This window comes from Somniosus microcephalus, chromosome 9, assembly GCF_052327205.1.
Source record: "Somniosus microcephalus isolate GS21.2 chromosome 9, FLI_Smic_1.0, whole genome shotgun sequence".
NCBI lineage: Eukaryota > Metazoa > Chordata > Chondrichthyes > Squaliformes > Somniosidae > Somniosus > Somniosus microcephalus.
Genome location: NC_140995.1, coordinates 7,350,447 through 7,367,971, shown reverse-complemented (window position 1 = coordinate 7,367,971; position 17,525 = coordinate 7,350,447). Strand labels below are relative to the sequence as shown.

Here is a 17,525-nt window from a genome sequence, read left to right as displayed (position 1 = left end):
TTACCACAATGTACAAACAATTCCGTTTCTTCTGGGGAAAAAAAAACTAGCAGCCCATGTTAACTGATGAATGTTGTCACTCATGGTGTTATTTTTCATGTCACACTAAAACAAGACATGCAGTATAATTCTGGTTATCTTGCAACAATGCAAGTTTTGCCACCTAGAAGAGGTGGCCCAGCACTGCCCGTACTGTGCATAGCCCAGTTAGAGGTTTACTTTTTAAACATTTTATTTGAAATAAAACAGCCCCAGCACTCAGATTCAACTTCTAATAACTGAAAAAAGCAGATAATCTCATGAAAGCAATAGAAATGTAATCAACACTAGACGCCTGTGTGTTCATACCCAAGTCTACTTTCCACTATTTCCCCCCATCCCCCTCAAATCAACAGTGACAGCAATGGAAATAACAACAGAAAATGCTGGAAAAACTCAGCAGGCCCGGCAACATCCGTGGAGAGAGATTAGAGTCGACGTTTCGGGTCAAAACCCTTTTTCAAAACTGGAAAGGAAATGAAATAGATCAAAAGGCAGGGCTGCGAGAGAACAAAAGAAGTGAAGAGACATTAAGAGGTATTCAAAACCAGACGAGATGGTGATCGGACTAGTGGAGACAAAAGACGGCTCTAGATTAGGTGTGAAATGCGCTGGCAGAATGGGAGACAGCTGCCATGTGGGAGAGAGAAAAAAAAGGGGGGGGGGGGGAAAAGGGCCGAAACAAAGGTGTGGATAAAAAATAATAAGTAAAAATGTAATGGGGGCCGAGGTTATGATCTGAAATTGTTAAACTCGATATTGAGTCCGGAAGGCTGTAAAGTGCCTAATCGGAAGATGAGGTGCTGTTCCTCGAGTTTATGTTGAGCTTCCGTGGAACAATGCAAGAGGCTGAGTTTTTCCAGCATTTTCTGTTGTTATTTCGGATTTCCATCATCTGCAGTATTTTGCTATGGTACTAGTGACATCAATGGGTTGTGTAACCAAGCCTCCCGCTCACCACGCTGTTAAGAGCAGTCAATAGTGCACTAGTTAATAATATCATTGTGATCTTATGTTTAGCATTTCAAAACTGGTTGAAACCTCCACAAACTGCAACATAGTCCTCATCCTTTCCTGCACAAAGCCCCGCACCGCCATCTGTACCAAGCTCCACTGGCTTGCAGTATCTCAATGGACTGACTACAAGATCCTAGTCCCCATCTTCAAATCCCACCATGGCCTTGCCCCACCCGATTTCTGTAACCTCCTCCAGCCCTACGCCCGTGCAAGCACCCTCGGTTCTTTGGACACCGGTCCACTTCTCATCCGTACACCCACTGTTCCACCATTTGTGGCTGTTCATTCAGACACTTTCCTCGCATCCTCTGGAACTCCCTCCCAAAATCCGTCCACTTTGCCCACTCACTCCCGATGTTCAGAGGTCTCCTCGAAAGCCTCCTTTTTGACTGCGCCTTTGTTCCCTGTCCTAACCCACTTGGTATCGACATTTCTATTAATGTGTATTTTTGCTCTCGACATGGTGGTAGGTCAGATCGCCAACAACGATGAGTCAGCCTAAAGGGAGGAGGTCCAGCATCTCGTGAAGTGGTGCGCCGATAACAACCTGGCCCTGAACATCAAGAAAACCAAGGAAATCATTGTGGACTTCAGGAAGTCTAAAGGCGGAAGTCACACCCCCATCCACATCCATGGGGCTGTGGTGGAAAGGGTGGACAGCTTTAAGTTCCTCGGAGTCCACATCACGGAAGACCTCTCCTGGTCCCTCAATACCTCCTCTCTGGTGAAGAAGGCCCAGCAGCGCCAATACTTCCTAAGGAGGCTGAAGGGATGTAACCTGTCACCCCTGATCCTCTCTAACTTTTACCGCTGCACAATAGAGAGCATCCTGACGAACTGTATCACAGTATGGTATGGCAGCTGTAGCTCCAATGACCGGAAAGCCCTGCAGCGGGTAGTCAAAACTGCCCAACGCATTACCGGCACCCGGCTACCAACCATAGAGAACATATACCAGAAACGCTGTTTACGGAGGTCACGGACCATCATCAAAGACCCTACCCACCCCAGCCACAGTCTGTTCGCCCCCCTGCCATCTGGGAGACGCTACAGATGCATTCGCACCCGAACGGCCAGATTTAGGAACAGCTTCTTTCCCAGGGCTGTCATCCTACTGAACTCCACAAATAAACTCTAAAGCCTGCACATCTGCCAATGCACTTTATTATGTTTATGTTAATGTATTACAAGCCAAATGTATGTTGAATGTTTAAATGTCTTAATCTAAATGTACACTCTCGGGAGCCGCAAGCCTACATTTCGTTGTACTGCACTTGTGCACTAACAATGACAATAAAGTTGATTATTATGATTATGAGTACTACAGAAATGTTGGTAGCTGTACTGCAACTTTAGCTGTAGTGCAGCTTTAAATACCCACTGGTTAACTGAACATGTTAAATTAAATATACGGTGTACTGAATGCTTGGGAGGATTGTAACCCGACAATTTGGTTGAAAGGTTCAGATAGTGTCATAAACCACAAGAGCAAAGCTTATGTGAAGCTAGAGATTGAGGCCCAGAGATCTGAAGCAAAAATGGCAGCCGCCTCTCTTCCGGTGCGGAACGCAGCAGCCGCCATATTGGGCGGGCTGGCAGTGCTGCCATTGCTTGCTCTCGCCGCAAGTATTCTAATTACCAGGAGCGTGACGTCAATCGGCGTGCAATGACGAATTGACGCACGCTCGTCGATTTTGGATGTCGCCGCTCCTCTTACCTCCCTCTCCAAAGCACGCCCATGCGTACAGCCGTTGGCAGCGCGTAGAGCTGGGAGAAAGCGGTGGTGAGCTATAAACTCGACAGTAAACAGCTGCTGAGATAACTGGTAACTATGGAGAGCTCAGACTGTGCAATTGGAGTGAAAACTGCTTCCAATGAGATGCATCAAATCTCCCCCCAGTCAGTCAAACATTACAAGTGGTAAATACTTTTACAATAAACTACACTGTATTACAGTTGTAAGAATCTCAGGAGAAAAATCAAAGTTGCATTTCCTTAAATTTTACAAATTTGGGTTTTCTAGTTTAGGAACTGACAATAATACACAAACTTTTGAAGCCTGTTTTTAAAAGGCCAAGAATTAGGGAAAATTTAATACCATATTCTCACCAAGAGTTCTTCAAAAGTCTGTTGTTAAAATTTTAATTGAGCTCTCCTGCACGATTTACACCAGTAAACTCGTGACCAAAAGGCTCCGGTTTCCCTTTTAATTTTTTTAAAAATTTCAATTGATTTCTCCTGCAACAATTTATCATCTATGTCACAGTCTTTCACTGTTAATAGGTGACAGCCCGAGAACGCCTCACCGAGCCTTTAGACGCGACCTTTGGCCTCCTGCTGATGTTACCGCCAGAAAGAGCGTGTTGCACGGGAGCTTCTGCAGTCCGCTCATTTAAATCAGCAGTCAGCACCAAAATACCAGGCTGCCTGCGCTTGGTTTGTGGGCGGCCGTTAACCATGGCCTGCGGTGGCACCGCCTATTTTCGGGCTTAAGTTGAATTTCTCGGTCTGAATTTCAGTATTAATCCTCTTTCACAGGCACTATTTATGGAATATGTCCAAGTGCAATTGTAAAAGAAACACCCACTCAATCTTGCCTTTCGTGCTATATCGCGGATAGTCCTGTGATGTCGGTGATTAAGTGAGCTGCATTGTGCAAGTACAAGGCAACGTGGTACCCAAGTTTTCATGCAACTTTCAGCAACACAAACTCAAGTACAGATGGAATTTTAAATTCCTAACAATAATTTTACCAGAATTTCTAAATGTTAAATGGACCCACTGAAGCTAGAGAAGCCATGTAATTAAAAACAAAAACGAAACAGTTAAATGGATCCACACAATCAAATAAAACCTCTACTACATTTAAGGTACAAGTGTAAAACAAAATACTTACTGGCTGTCTCTGAAATAAGTGAATCCTACGAAAGGTAATTGGTTCCCAGCAAAGGCTTTTGGGGTTGGAAATGTTTCCACTTCTCCTTTATCATCTTCAATATCATCAAAGTTACTTGTATCTATGTCACTGCTCAGTTCAGGCACGACAGGGGCAGCAGCTGTGTCACATACCAGAAGGAGAAAAATCAGAGCCGTTAGCTATCGCTTCTTTTCTTTTCCATTAAATCAGATTCAGGAACCATATACTACTCACAAGCTATAGGCCTTGCGTATAAATTAAAGGCAGTTATTGCAGTGCAATGTCCAACATCTGTTAAATGTAAAACATAGGACATTATTGCCCTGTTTTAGTGCTACAATGGAATCTGCTAATTGGCGTAGCACTTTGATCATTTAAAAATGTAACTGCTGCACACTTCAAATTTTATTTGTGGAGCTAGTTTCATTTTTATTTTTAAATTCTCTTTTACTCTGCCAAACCTGAAATTAATCAAACAATCCTTAGGTAAGCAAATTTAATAATCACCTCTCCTCTGATTTGCAAATATTTAATTTTTATTGGAGTTCTTCATTTTTCCCATTAATACAATTCAGTGTATAACAGTACATTATAAAGTCATCAGAATTTTACCCAATCACATCACATCAAATGTCAAAATCACATGTAGGCAAAAGTGAATCATTTCTGGTCAGAGAGTAGTTTTTGGGAGGAGGCAGGAATCAATGGCAAGTGAGAGTTAAAGAACACCCAAAGGGATTGTGGTCATGTGCTGGCCAGGATGAAGCAAGAAGCCAAAAGCGAACTAAATTTGGAATGTGTGTCGGTGTCTTCCGAAGTAACCAAGGAGATCCTTCTGAAAAAGACAGGTGTACTATTTGTCCAGGAGGAGTTCTACATTTTGTGAAATTGATCTGTTCCATGTAACCAAAAGAGGTGTTTGATCAAACAACTTCACTCTAATTTGCTGGTTCAGTGATTCTCAAGCTCCTTGAGCCTGAGTACTGCACGCCCAATTAGTTGGGGGCACATAGATCTGATCTAGGCCACAGACTGTCAAATATTTAGGTGTGATTATTCACCAGGAAGTGCCGAGTGTGCAATTCGCTTAAGAACTTTCAAAATTCATCAATGAAAACTGGAGTATATCTTGACTGATAACAGTCGTGAGAGCTGTCAACAATGGCAAAGTGTTCATAAAGGAGATTTGTATAATCAAGCAATGAGAAATTGCACATCCATTTAAAGTAGGCTGAAACTAAAATGAGTGAGATAGGACAGATCCATGAAATAATCAGAAGCCCAATCCAAAAATCAAAAAAAGTCAGAAGCTCCTACCACGCATGAAGTAGCAGAATTTATTGATTTATTATATTTTATACAATGAGGACAGAGGAAAGAGCATTAACATTACCATCTCCATTTGTTTCATTACATCTCCACTGCCTGCAAGTCTGTCTGGAGGAGGAATGGGTGACCAACAAAAACTGACAGAAACAGACAGTTTGAGACTTTCTCCTCATTATTATTAAAGGGAAGTTCACAAAAAATTGTGGATCCTCTTTTACTACCTGGAAAATAATGCAAAACTCAATCTGAACATAGCTGCTATAAGCTATTTTACATTTAGTGTTCTAACGCTTGTCCTACACATCAGGATAGCCACAGCCAAATCCCATACTGATTTTTTGGCAGCCAATGACATTCTAGCCTTATACTGCTCCTGAACAGACAGCACTTATAGACTTTGAAAAATTTGCTATAGGTCAGATGGTGTGCGGGACAGCCAATGGAATACTAAAATAACTTACAGAAAAGCACACTTGAAAGAACTTTTCATTATCCTCAAATTTCATAAAAGGCTAGCAAATATCATTTTTCTGAGTCTTCCCTCAGATACCCTTTTAACAGTTTCTGATTCACCTCTGTCTCAGAATCTACTTCCAGTGCACATTGAATGTTTGAAAATTATGTTTAAGCACTTTAAAATTTGACGTGTTTCTTTGCAGATTGGAATTCAACAAGTGCATTAATGGTTACATCTTTCCCCCTTCATTGTTTTACATAATGCTAACATTTTCAGGCTTTGGCACCTAATGAAGTTTCATTCCTTGTTTAATGGGGAAGAAACATCTAGTGGCGAGTAGTTTTTGCTGAAAGTGAAAGCACTCGAGTCAGGTGAGCCAGGTCTCCCTCCACGTACAGCCACTCCGAGGACGCTGCCTATAGGGATCGTCCTGGTGCGACTTCATAGGAAACAATGCAAGCTGTGACTTCAGAGCAGCCTGGGAGCTGCTCTATCCTCAAAGCTATCCTATGGGCTGATAATCATCTGCATCCGCAGCTTGTAATGCGGTTTCCCAAAGCCCTGCACTTCTGGAGAAGTTCAAGTGGATTTGAAGTTGGAACCCTCACTGCTTACTGCGGAGCTGCTCCAGGACTCATAGCTACTTCACTAAGGGTGAATGTCCTATTTAAAGAGTCCTTATGCCAGTTAAATAAAAATATATATTTTTTAGATTAATCAGAATTCTTCCGACACAAACACTTCCTTCGATAAAAACAGGTGTACTTTGAAGAAGCACAAATGCAGTGGTGTAATTTCTATGATTCTAATAAAGTACATCGCCCTGGGCTTCCCTTTCTCTTGAAGTAAATAATGGCTTCAAATGTTAACCATCAATTATTACATGCTTGGACCACTAAACCATTTGGTGCAAACCAGGCTCAGCGCAAAGCAAACTGCTTGTATAGTGGAGCTAAGTGCCTCTTCAATTGATCAAGCCTACTTGCAGCAGCAATTGAGATTACACTTATTCAGAAATCTATCATTCATTTTCCACTATAAACCATCCAACTCAGAGATTTGTGTCAACACTACAATAAAAATGACCTACTTCAAGGGTACACCCAACACATATACATACATCTTCCATATAAACTGACAATAGACTGAAATAAAATCTTCCTCGCTTCCCCTCCCCAAATAGCAACCAACTCATTCCCCAAACTGTTGCTCACAAGCATCTACTGTTATCAGGTGCGAATGTGCAATTATATTTGAAGAAAGTGTACTATTTTTTGCACTAAAGATGCTCACCAAGTGGTACTTCTATTCAGAACAGGTGTAGGTTTAATCACTACACGCACAGGTTTTCGAATCTCAGCATAACATGTGAATCCAGAAGAAAGCAGAAAGTGCTCGATTCAATAGATGACACTTTTGTAGTAATATTTGTAACACATATCACTTCACACTGAACAAGAGCAAGTTAGTGCTGACAAATAAGGTGACATAAAAAAATCTTTTACTTATTCCACACCCAATTTAATTTATTCCCTGCCTCTCATAATTCAGGAGGCTAGTGTTGAACTTCATACGAAAGTCAAGTGACAGATTGTTCGATCTGTGAAAGGCCAATAAACTTCTTAGCTAAAGCAATGTGGAGAAGACAGATATGCCAAACCTTTTATACCACAAGTTTATTTATTTTAATTATATATAAGGTCAACTTTTCCTCCAGCTGCATTGTACTGAAGCATTGGCATTTTAAATTAATACTGAAGCAAAAACTATTGGCAACCTGCAGCACGGAGTTGATTTCCAGCTGTTTCACTCAAAGCCTCATCAATAACTAGCATTCTCATGTTGTCCATTTATGCATCTGTCTTGTATTGGTGTTTCTACATTTATGCTGTAATCTCAACCATTGAGTGCTTTAACACTTAATTAGAAACAGATTTCTGACAAGTTTGATCCAGTTAAATGAACATTTCTCACTAAGGAAAGCAGTTTCAAGCAACATAATATTCCAAAGCAGTCTGAAAATAACAAATTGCAATTATTTCTAAATACTAACAGCATTTCATCAAATATAATACTTCAAAGAGCAAAACAGCTCCTCTAAAATGTCTGCTTCTTGTTCAATTGTCTGAATTTTCTGGGACTTTTAAGTTATAAAGTAATAAAAATATAGTTTATGATTGTGATGCATAAAGTACAAAATGCAATTTTTATCAGAATTGCTAAAAGGCAGTAAAACATTTTTTAATTAAAGCATGGACCCTCAAAGCGGGATCAATAAACCTCGGTAATCTCTGAGGTGTTCCCAGGGAATCCAGCAGGCTTCTGTCAGTCTCATCCGATTTCTATGTAGTTCTGTATTTGTTGTCTTACTACGCAGCATGTTATTTCTGTTGGTGTATAAAAATAAAAAAATTCTCTGCAATAATATTACTGTATTCCTTTGGATACTTGTTGCTGCCATTCAGAAATTAGGACAAGGACTGTCTGTGAGCGTGTCAATATTTGTAGGGGTCTTCAACACAGAGGTTTGAAAATCACTGCACTGAAGCGAGAAATTGTGGTGTTGAACAAATTGCTACCCTTAGTTCATGAATACCTTGCCTACAATGGCTCTCAATTTCTATTAAAGGCTTTCAAGGGGAAAGTAAAAGATATTTATTCAAGACAATTTTGACTATATTTTGACTCAGTTATATTTCTGCAATTTAAACATCAAATATATCCTCAAATAAACCACATCATAAACAACACCAATAAGGTACTTACCCTCACGAATGTTGTCCCATGTCCATTGATCATTTTTGAAGAAAGGGTGACGTTTGATTTCTTCCACTCCATTTCTCCCCAACCGCACCTCCCTGAACATTGCAATAAATTGGAGTAATGAGAGAAACCAAGACAAATCAAGTTGTTGCTGCCACTCAATAAAAAAATCCTCATTGGTGAATGGGGTTTATTGCTTTTTGGTCCGTGCTAAATGCTTCTGCTTTTTGGTTAAGTATCAACATGGCCGTAATGCTGCATTCTGCCACGTGTGGAGCAGACCCATTTAAACACTGAAAACCTTATTGGGGGAGGGATGCTGAACGCAGCCAAAAAAAAAGCTACCAGAACCGCAGAAGGTGCCAAACTATCGCAGTATCTTGGATTACCATCAACTACTGAGAAGATATTTAAATTGAGAATTAAATATAAACCAGTATCATATGGGAAACGATACAACACTTTAATTCTGCACTTCTAATTATTTACTTTCTACACTTAACATGACATTCTACATTGCAAAGCAGTTACATGCAAAATAAAAACCTCACTTTTTAGAAATTTGTGTAGCTAATTATCAAACCAGTTCCAGTCTTAGATAATTAGCTACAAAATACTCATTAAAAAAAGGCTGCATTCCTTTTTAGAATGTAGAATTACATAAAAGTCTGCTGGAATTTATTCAGTCCCATGGGTTTAAAATCTGAATTGCCAACTTGTAGATGTAACGTGAGCAGCTGTTTCAAATATTTCCACAGTCCTAAATTCAGTATAAACAGGAAACTATCTGCACGTGGTGAAAGTGCTCCCGAGTATTTTTTTTAATTTTTTATAAACGATATCTGAATTGCACACGACCTCTCAAATTTATGCATTTGACTGCAAGTTATCTCGTTAACATTCTGTAGATGCTATTACTTTTAACTTTTTGGTTTCCAGTTGTATGCAATCAACAGTAATACAGTACCTGCTTAACATATAGAAAATGCATTTTGCAGTAACACTTCAAAAGTTTATTTTTCCTCGGTGTATTCGAGTATCATGGACCCTAGCAATGCTTGGTTCAAGCAGCTACTTTCATCTGCAAGCTTAAATACAGATTATCCAACTACTGTATCATGGGGAGGCTAGTGGAAAACAGATCACAGTTAAAATGACCATGTCCTTGTCTAATATCTTCACACAAACACTTTGATACGAGTCATTGGACACGAATCAGCGACAGGACTCCCAGGTAAGTTTTCTCCTCCCCTGCTGAAGCCAATTACAGTTCCCTTATCTTGAGCCAGGCTCAGATCTACCGACTCAGCACAAGCCAGGAATCAAACTTGGTACATTTGGTTCAGTAATAGGCCACAATTATTCAACTCACTGAGGGAAGTAGGATGCCTTTCCACAACGTTAATGCCAACAGACCAGACTTTGCTGGAGCAGGGCATCGCACAGCTTGCCCGGTTAGTTAGACTTCTTCCTGCATCCTTCAGCTCAAACAACTTTTGCCTAGAGTTGCTGGAAGTGCGAGCTGATAACAGGACATCTGGGAACTTGGTGGAGGCTGGGACCAACAGCACATCTCCTTAACCAATGCTATTTCGGGATTGTGAAATAAACACAGGAAGGACTGAGAAGGAGGGTGAATTAGAGTGGGTGAATTCAATGTCAAATCAGGTATAGAAAGAGAAATAGAGAGGGAAAGAAATAAAAACAGAACATGTTGGAAATACTCAGGTCAGGTAGCATCTGTGAAGAAAGAAACACAGTTAACGCTTCAATTGATGACTTTTCGTCAGAACTGGAAAATGTTACAGATGTAACTGATTTTAAGCGAGTACAGAGGCAGGGAAGGAGAAAAGGGTGATCTGTGATAGGGTGGAAGACAGGAGTGATTAATTGACAAAAAGGATGGTGCAAGGCAACAGGGGATGGGAATGGGACGAGAAAAGAAACAAAAGATGGGTCCAGAGGAGGTGTAAAAGGCAATCGTAGAATCATTACCAGCAGCTACTGTCCAAAAAAATGGCAGCAGTGGTTATGGTCTGAAATTGTTCAACTCAATGAATGATGAGTCCGGAAGGTTGTAAAGTGCCTAATCAAAAGACGAGATGCTGTTGCTCGAGTTTCCACTGAGCTTCATTGGAACAGTGTAGGAGGCCGAGGGCAGAGAGGTCACAGCGGGAGTGGGAAGGAGAATTAAAGTGACAGGCGACCGGAAGCACAGGGTCACACTTGCGGACTGAACGGAGGTGTTCCAGCAATCACCCCATCTACATTTGGTCTCCATTTTTAAAAATTTCATGTGTTCGTGCATTTTTTAAGTGATCGTACTAAACTCCCATAAGTATGAATGGGGATTCCCTTTCATTAGTTGGCCCGGCCCACGTGGTCCTGGGGGCTCTCGCGAACCACCTGCGCCCCTGGGATACGCGGGTGCCCGGAGAGGCCCAGGAGCACGAGTCTCCGTACCTCCCGGACCACCAGGTAAATTTGTAGATTTTTTACAGGTCGGAGGCATCCGCCTGCGGGAAGACTCCGACCGCAAATTTTGGGCCATTAAATGATTCTGCTTCGAATGGTTAAGTCATTGTGCCTGAGCAGCAATTTGTCCCTTTAGTGTGCCATGCAAATAAACCAAAAAAGAGACTGCTCTCAGATCGAGCATGGAGCTGCAGGTATTTTTATATTGTAAAGGGGGCACCGTGGCAACCAGCTGACTATCATTTCCTGTAATTTGCAAACTTACATATACATGAATCACCAGCACCCCAAATTAATTTTACTGCTTAAACACCCCAAAAATAATCTGATGTACATTTATAACATCTACCATTCCTTTTTGATGTAATCAGGTTACAAAATTGACCCAGTGCAATTCCAAAATCTGACGGTTAGATTATTGGAGATAAAAGGCTGATCATAAATTGAACTAATTTTTTTTTTTTTTTTTTTTATAAATGGATTTGTTCCATGCCAGCTGCTCACGTCAGTAAAACATACCTATATGTCCCTTTACCCTATTCTTCTTCTTAGGCAGTTCCTCGGAACCGAGGATGACTTGCTTCCACATTAAAAACGAGTTTACCCTATTAAACTTAATGGAGTCATGAAATATTGAAAAATGGCAAATGTATTGGTGTACACTATGGCAATTTATAGTAATTACTCCATCAAAATTTGTCCAACATTTTTGATTGCACTTTCATATGAATTATTCAGTTAGTATTCCACTACTGGAACTTTAAAACAAACGTTAATTGTAACTCAACTCAGTATTTCAATATTCCATTAAGTCCTGGATCATGTATCTCATTTCACACGGATTGATTACAATTACAATCTTAAGTTCATAATAGGTTGTGTTGATACACAATCAATTTACCAGAGTGGGAAGAGAGACAATGACCCTAATTTATTCTCTTAAATCAAGTAAAAATTAAAACCACATAATATTCTGAATAGTATAGAGGATAAAATGGCATATATTTTGTACATTGTTTGAAATTCGGTTTAAGAATTATAAACCCCGAGATAAAAGGGGGTTAAATTAGATAATCCCTGAAAACGGATGCAGGGATCGCGATGCGCAATTAACCCGCCCCCTGCAGGCAGGACCTCAAAGTTGTGCTGCCTACTGTTCTGAATGATTGCGGCGTACAGCCAGCGCTCCCTACGCTGTTCATTGGCAGCATGCATCAGCAGGGGGCACCGATATCACGAGTGTTTAGCGCTACTTAAAGCCAGCCTGCTCCTCTTGAAGGGGAGGTACATTGTGGCTGGAATAGGTGCTGGGAGTGTGCTGTGGAAGAGTCAGCAATGGCTGACCATGGGAGAGCGCGTGTACCAAGGTTTCCAGACACTGCACGGGAGATCTTGGTGGAAGAGGTGGAACTGAGGCAAGATGTCTTGTATCCTCAGGGGGGCTTGAAGCCCTCCAGACACATGTTCAGGAAGCAGTTGGAAGAAGTAGTGCCAGTGCCAGGGGTATAGCTGCACGAACCTGTATGCAGTGCAGGAAGAAGTTTAATGATCTCACACGAATTGTCAAGGTCAATGAGTTTATCTTCAAATGCCATATCCTACCAACTACACCACTAGCGTTAACCCTTCTTCTTCTTAAGCAGCCCCTCGGAACCAAGGATGACTTGTTTCCACATTAAAAATGATTTTGCAGGTGACTGATGAGTCCAATGCGGGACCTACAGTCTCTGTCACAGGTGGGGCAGACGGTGGGTGGGGTACTTGGGTTGACGTGCGCTCCTTGCACTGCCTGTGCTTGGCTTCCGCTTGCTCCCGGCGAAGAGACTCGAGGTGTTCGGCGCCTTCCTGGATGCTTCTCCTCCAGTTTGTGCAGTCTTGGGCCAGGGATTCCCAGGTGTCAGTGGGGATGTTACACTTTTTCCAAGGAGGTTTTGAGGGTGTCCTTGAAACGTTTCCTCTGCCCACCTGGGGCTCTCTTGCCGTGGGGCTCAATTCACCACTGCTCATGTAACCACTGCTCAATTCACTGCACCCCCATCACCCATCTGATGCGCTATCAATTACTCATAAAAGACGGAGAGTTAGGAGAGTAACTAAAGGCTTTTATTAGCAAAGAACAGAGCATGCCTCTCGTGGTTGACTGGGTTCCAAGAAGGCAGGGGGCTGCAGGGCAATCACCTTTATACCTGGGCCTGTGGGTGGAGCCAGGGGCGGAGCCAGCAGAGACATGCAGAGGCATGCATAGGTACAACAGTGTGCAACAACAACAACGGTGAACAACAATAACAGTGGTTTACCACATTCACCCCTTGTTTAAAATTGAGTCCGGCGGGGTGAAGTGTACTAAAGGTTCGTGTAAGTAAGTCTATCAGGTGGCCTTGTATGCCGTCCTGATCGTCGTGGTGGCGGCGGTGATGGTGCAGCATCCAACGTTGAATCTGGCGTCTCATTGAGTGGTTGGGTGGTCAATGACGGGTCCTGGGGCTGCGGCATGCCGTCTAGCGGGGTTGGGTTGTGGGTAGTGGTGGATGGCAATGGTAGTGTTTCAGGGGCACCCGAAGGTGCGAGATCTCGTGTGGGGGCTGTGTCCTCCCGCCCGTCCGGGTACGCTACGTAAGCGTACTGGGGGTAGGCGTGGGTAGTGGTGGGTGGCGAGGGAGGTGTTTCGGGAGCACCCGAAGGTGCGAGGTCTCGTATGGAGACTGTGTTCTCCCGCCCGTCCGGGTACACCACGTAAGCATACTGAGGATTGGCATGGAGGAGGCTCACCCTCTCGACCAGGGGGTCCATCTTATGGGACCTCACGTGCTTCCGCAGTAGGACGGGTCCTGGAGAAGTCAGCCATGTCGGTAACGAGATCCCCGATGTGGACTTCCTGGGGAAGGAGAACATTCTCTCGTGAGGGGTAGCATTGGTGGCTGTACAGAGCAGTGACCGAATGGAATGGAGCGCCGCAGGGAGGACTTCCTGCCAGCGAGAGGTCGGAAGGCCCTTAGATTTCAAGTTTAAAAGGACTGCCTTCCAGACCGTCGCATTCTCCCTTTCCACCTGGCCATTCCCCCGGGGGTTGCAGCTGGTGGTCCTGCTTGTAGCAATACCTCTCGAGAGCAGGTACTGCCGAAGTTCGTCGCTCATAAAGGATGAGCCCCTGTCGCTATGAATATAGCTAGGGGAACCGAACAAGGCGAAGAGGTCATTCAGACATTTAATGACCGTGGTACTGGTCACGTCTGAGCAAGGGATGGCAAACGGGAAACGGGAGTACTCGTCAATTATGTTGAGGAAGTACACATTGCGGTCGGAGGAGGGGAGGGGCCCTTTAAAATCAACGCTCGGCCGTTCAAAGAGGCGCGTGGCTTTGATCAGGCTTGCTCTGTCTGGCCTATAAAAATGCGGTTTGCACTCGGCACAGATTTGGCAGTTCCTGGTCATGGTCCTGACCTCCTCGATGGAGTAGGGCAGGTTACGGGATTTGATGGTGAAAAAACCTGGTGACCCCCGGGTGGCAGAGGTCATTGTGGAGGGTCTTCAGTCTATCGACCTGCGCGTTGGCGCATGTACCACATGATAGGGCATCTGGGGGCTCATTGAGTTTCCCGGGCCAGTACAAGATATCGTAATTGTAGGTGGAGAGTTTGATTCTCCACCTCAAGATCTTGTCGTTCTTGATTTTGCCCCTCTGCTTATTATTAAACATAAAAGCTACTGAACGCTGGTCAGTGAGCAGGGTAAATCGTTTTCCGGCCAGGTAATGCCTCCAATGTCGCACAGCTTCCACAATGGCCTGGGCCTCCTTTTCGACAGAGGAGTGTCGAATCTCGGGGCCCTGGAGGGTCCTTGAGAAAAAGGCCACGGGTCTCCCCGCCTGGTTAAGGGTTGCAGCTAGGGCAAAGTCGGATGCATCGCTCTCCACTTGGAAAGTGATGGACTCATCCACTGCGTGCATCGTGGCCCTCGCAATATCTCTTTTTATGAGAGTGAAGGCTGCACAGGCCTCTGCTGCCAGGGGGAAGGAGGAGGACTTGATGAGGGGTCTGGCTTTGTCCGCATAGTTGGGCACCCACTGAGCATAGTACGAGAAAAACCCTAGGCATCTCTTCAGTGCTTTTTGGCAGTGGGGGAGGGGGAGCTCCATAAGGGGGCGCATCCTGTCGGGGTCGGGGCCGATGACTCCGTTCTCCACTACACAGCCAAGAATGGCAAGGCTCTTGGTACGAAACATACATTTGTCCTTGTTGTATGTTAGGTTCAGCCGCTGGGCCGTACGGAGGAATTTCTCTAGATTAACATCATGGTCCTGCTGGTCGCGGCCGCAGATGGTGACGTTGTCTAGATAGGGGAAAGTGGCCTGGAGCGCGTTCTGGTCGACCATCCGGTCCATCTCCCGTTGGAAGACTGAAACCCCGTTGGTGACGCCGAAGGGAACTCTGAGGAAGTGGTAGAGACGACCGTCAGCTTCAAAAGCTGTGTACTGGCGGTCCTCAGCCCTGATGGGGAGCTGGTGGTATGCCGACTTCAGATCAATCGTCGAGAACACCCGGTATTGTGCTATCTGATTGACCATGTCAGATATGCGGGGGAGTGGGTATGCATCTAGCTGGGTGTAGCGATTGATCGTCTGGCTGTAGTCAATAACTAGGCGCTGTTTTTCGCCAGTCTTCACTACCACCACTTGTGCTCGCCACGGGCTGGTGCTACTTTCAATAATCCCTTCCTTCAGGAGTCTCGCTACCTCGGATTTAATGAAGCTCCTATCCCCGGCACTGTAACGCCTGCTTTTGGTAGCGATGGGCTTACAGTCGCGGGTGAGGTTAGCGAACAAGGAGGGGGGGGGGGGGGAGGACTTTAAGGGTGGAGAGGCTGCAAATGGTGCGCGGCGGGCGATTTAAAAGCTGCTGGCTGCAGACTGTGAGTGGGGGGAGGGGTCCGTCATACGCTAATGTGACACTCTTAAGGTGGCACTGAAAATCCAACCCCAGTAGAACGGCAGCACAGAGGTGGGGCAGGACCAGGAGTTTAAAATTTTTGTATTCTGTGCCCCTTACTGAAAGGGTCACTACACAGTAGCCACCGACGTCCGCTGACTGGGCTTTGGAAGCCAAAGAGATCCGATGGCGCGTCGGCAGGACCGGGAGAGAGTAACTGCGCACCGTGTCGGGGTGGATAAAGCTCTCCGTGCTCCCGCTGTCAAAAAGGCAGGTAGTGGCGCGGCCGTTTACCGTAATGTCCATCATGGACCTGGACAGTTGATGAGGGAGAGATTGGTCCAGCGTCACGGAGGCCAGCGTATGGTCGAGCGAGTCGATGTGGTCGTCAGATGAGGCGGTGGTTGAGTCCGGGTCCCCCGTGGTTGAAGTTGGAGACGTCCAAGATGGCGGACAAAATGGCGGCGCCCATGATCCCGATCCCCACGCGGCTGGGGGAGCCCAAGACGGCGGACAAGATGGCTGCCCCCACGGTTCACACGCGGCGCTGCTGGCGTTAGCGGTTTTACCTTTGCAGGCGCTGACATGGTGTCCTTTCTTCCCGCAGCCGGAGCAGGTAGCATTTCTCGCCGGGCAGCGTGCTCTGGGGTGTTTTGCCTGGCCACAAAAATAACATTTCTGTGCCTTGGACTTTGCAGCAGCAGTTGAAGGTGGCGGTCCCATGACCCAAGGTTGTGGCGTCCACGTTGCGGAGCGGTTAGGGGAGAAGGCGTCCATATTCCTGTGGGCCGCGTCGAGCGAGAGCGCGAGGGGCACTGCCTCTCTCAGGTCCATTTCTCCCTTTTCCAACAGTCTCTGCCGGGAGTAGTCGGACCTTAGGCCCGCAACGAAAGCATCTCGGATCAGTCCCTCCGTGTGTGCTGCGGCTGATACTTCTTTGCAATCGCAGCCTCGGCCGAGTATCCGTAGTGCCCGTAGGAAGGCCTCCACCGATTCCCCGGGCTGCTGTCTGCGGGATCTTAAGAGGTGCCTGGCATAGACCGTATTTACCGGGCGTGCGTATTGCCCTTTTAGCAGATCGATAGCCGCCGCGTAGGTCGTCGCGTCCTGGAATATTGTATAAACTTGGTGGCTCACCTTTGAGGCCAGGATTTCCAGCTTGTTTTCGTCCAGGGTCACAGTTGAGGCTTGCAGGTAGGCCTCGAAGCAACGTAGCCAATGCGCGAATTTGGTAGCCGAACCCGATTCTTGGGGGGGTCTAGGTCCAGGCATGTTGGTCTGAGGGCTCGCAGCAGCTCCTGCTGCTCAGCATTTGTTGTCGACATTTTGTTTTTTGCTAATAAAATTGATGCGCTATCAATTACTCATAAAAGACGGAGAGTTAGGAGAGTAACTAAAGGCTTTTATTAGCAAAGAACAGAGCATGCCTCTCGTGGTTGACTGGGTTCCAAGAAGGCAGGTGGCTGCAGGGCAATCACCTTTATACCTGGGCCTGTGGGTGGAGCCAGGGGCGGAGCCAGCAGAGACATGCTGAGGCATGCATTGGTACAACAGTGAACAACAATAACAGTGGTTTACCACACCATCTACCAACAATATTCAT

At 45.0% G+C, this 17,525-nt stretch overlaps 1 protein-coding gene across 7 annotated transcripts in view; it reads right to left on the bottom strand.

The window, feature by feature from the left end:
- rock2a (rho-associated, coiled-coil containing protein kinase 2a) overlaps window positions 1–17,525 on the bottom strand; it is a 220,863-nt gene that overhangs the window by 90,568 nt on the left and 112,770 nt on the right. For all 7 annotated transcript variants that reach the window (XM_085996310.1, XM_085996308.1, XM_085996305.1 and 4 more), the window contains exons 8-9: window positions 8,526–8,617; window positions 3,953–4,112 (exon numbers count right to left, since the gene is read on the bottom strand). In XM_085996310.1, coding sequence (XP_085852436.1) covers window positions 3,953–4,112; window positions 8,526–8,617 — 252 coding nt within the window. The remainder of the gene's footprint in view (window positions 1–3,952; window positions 4,113–8,525; window positions 8,618–17,525) is intronic.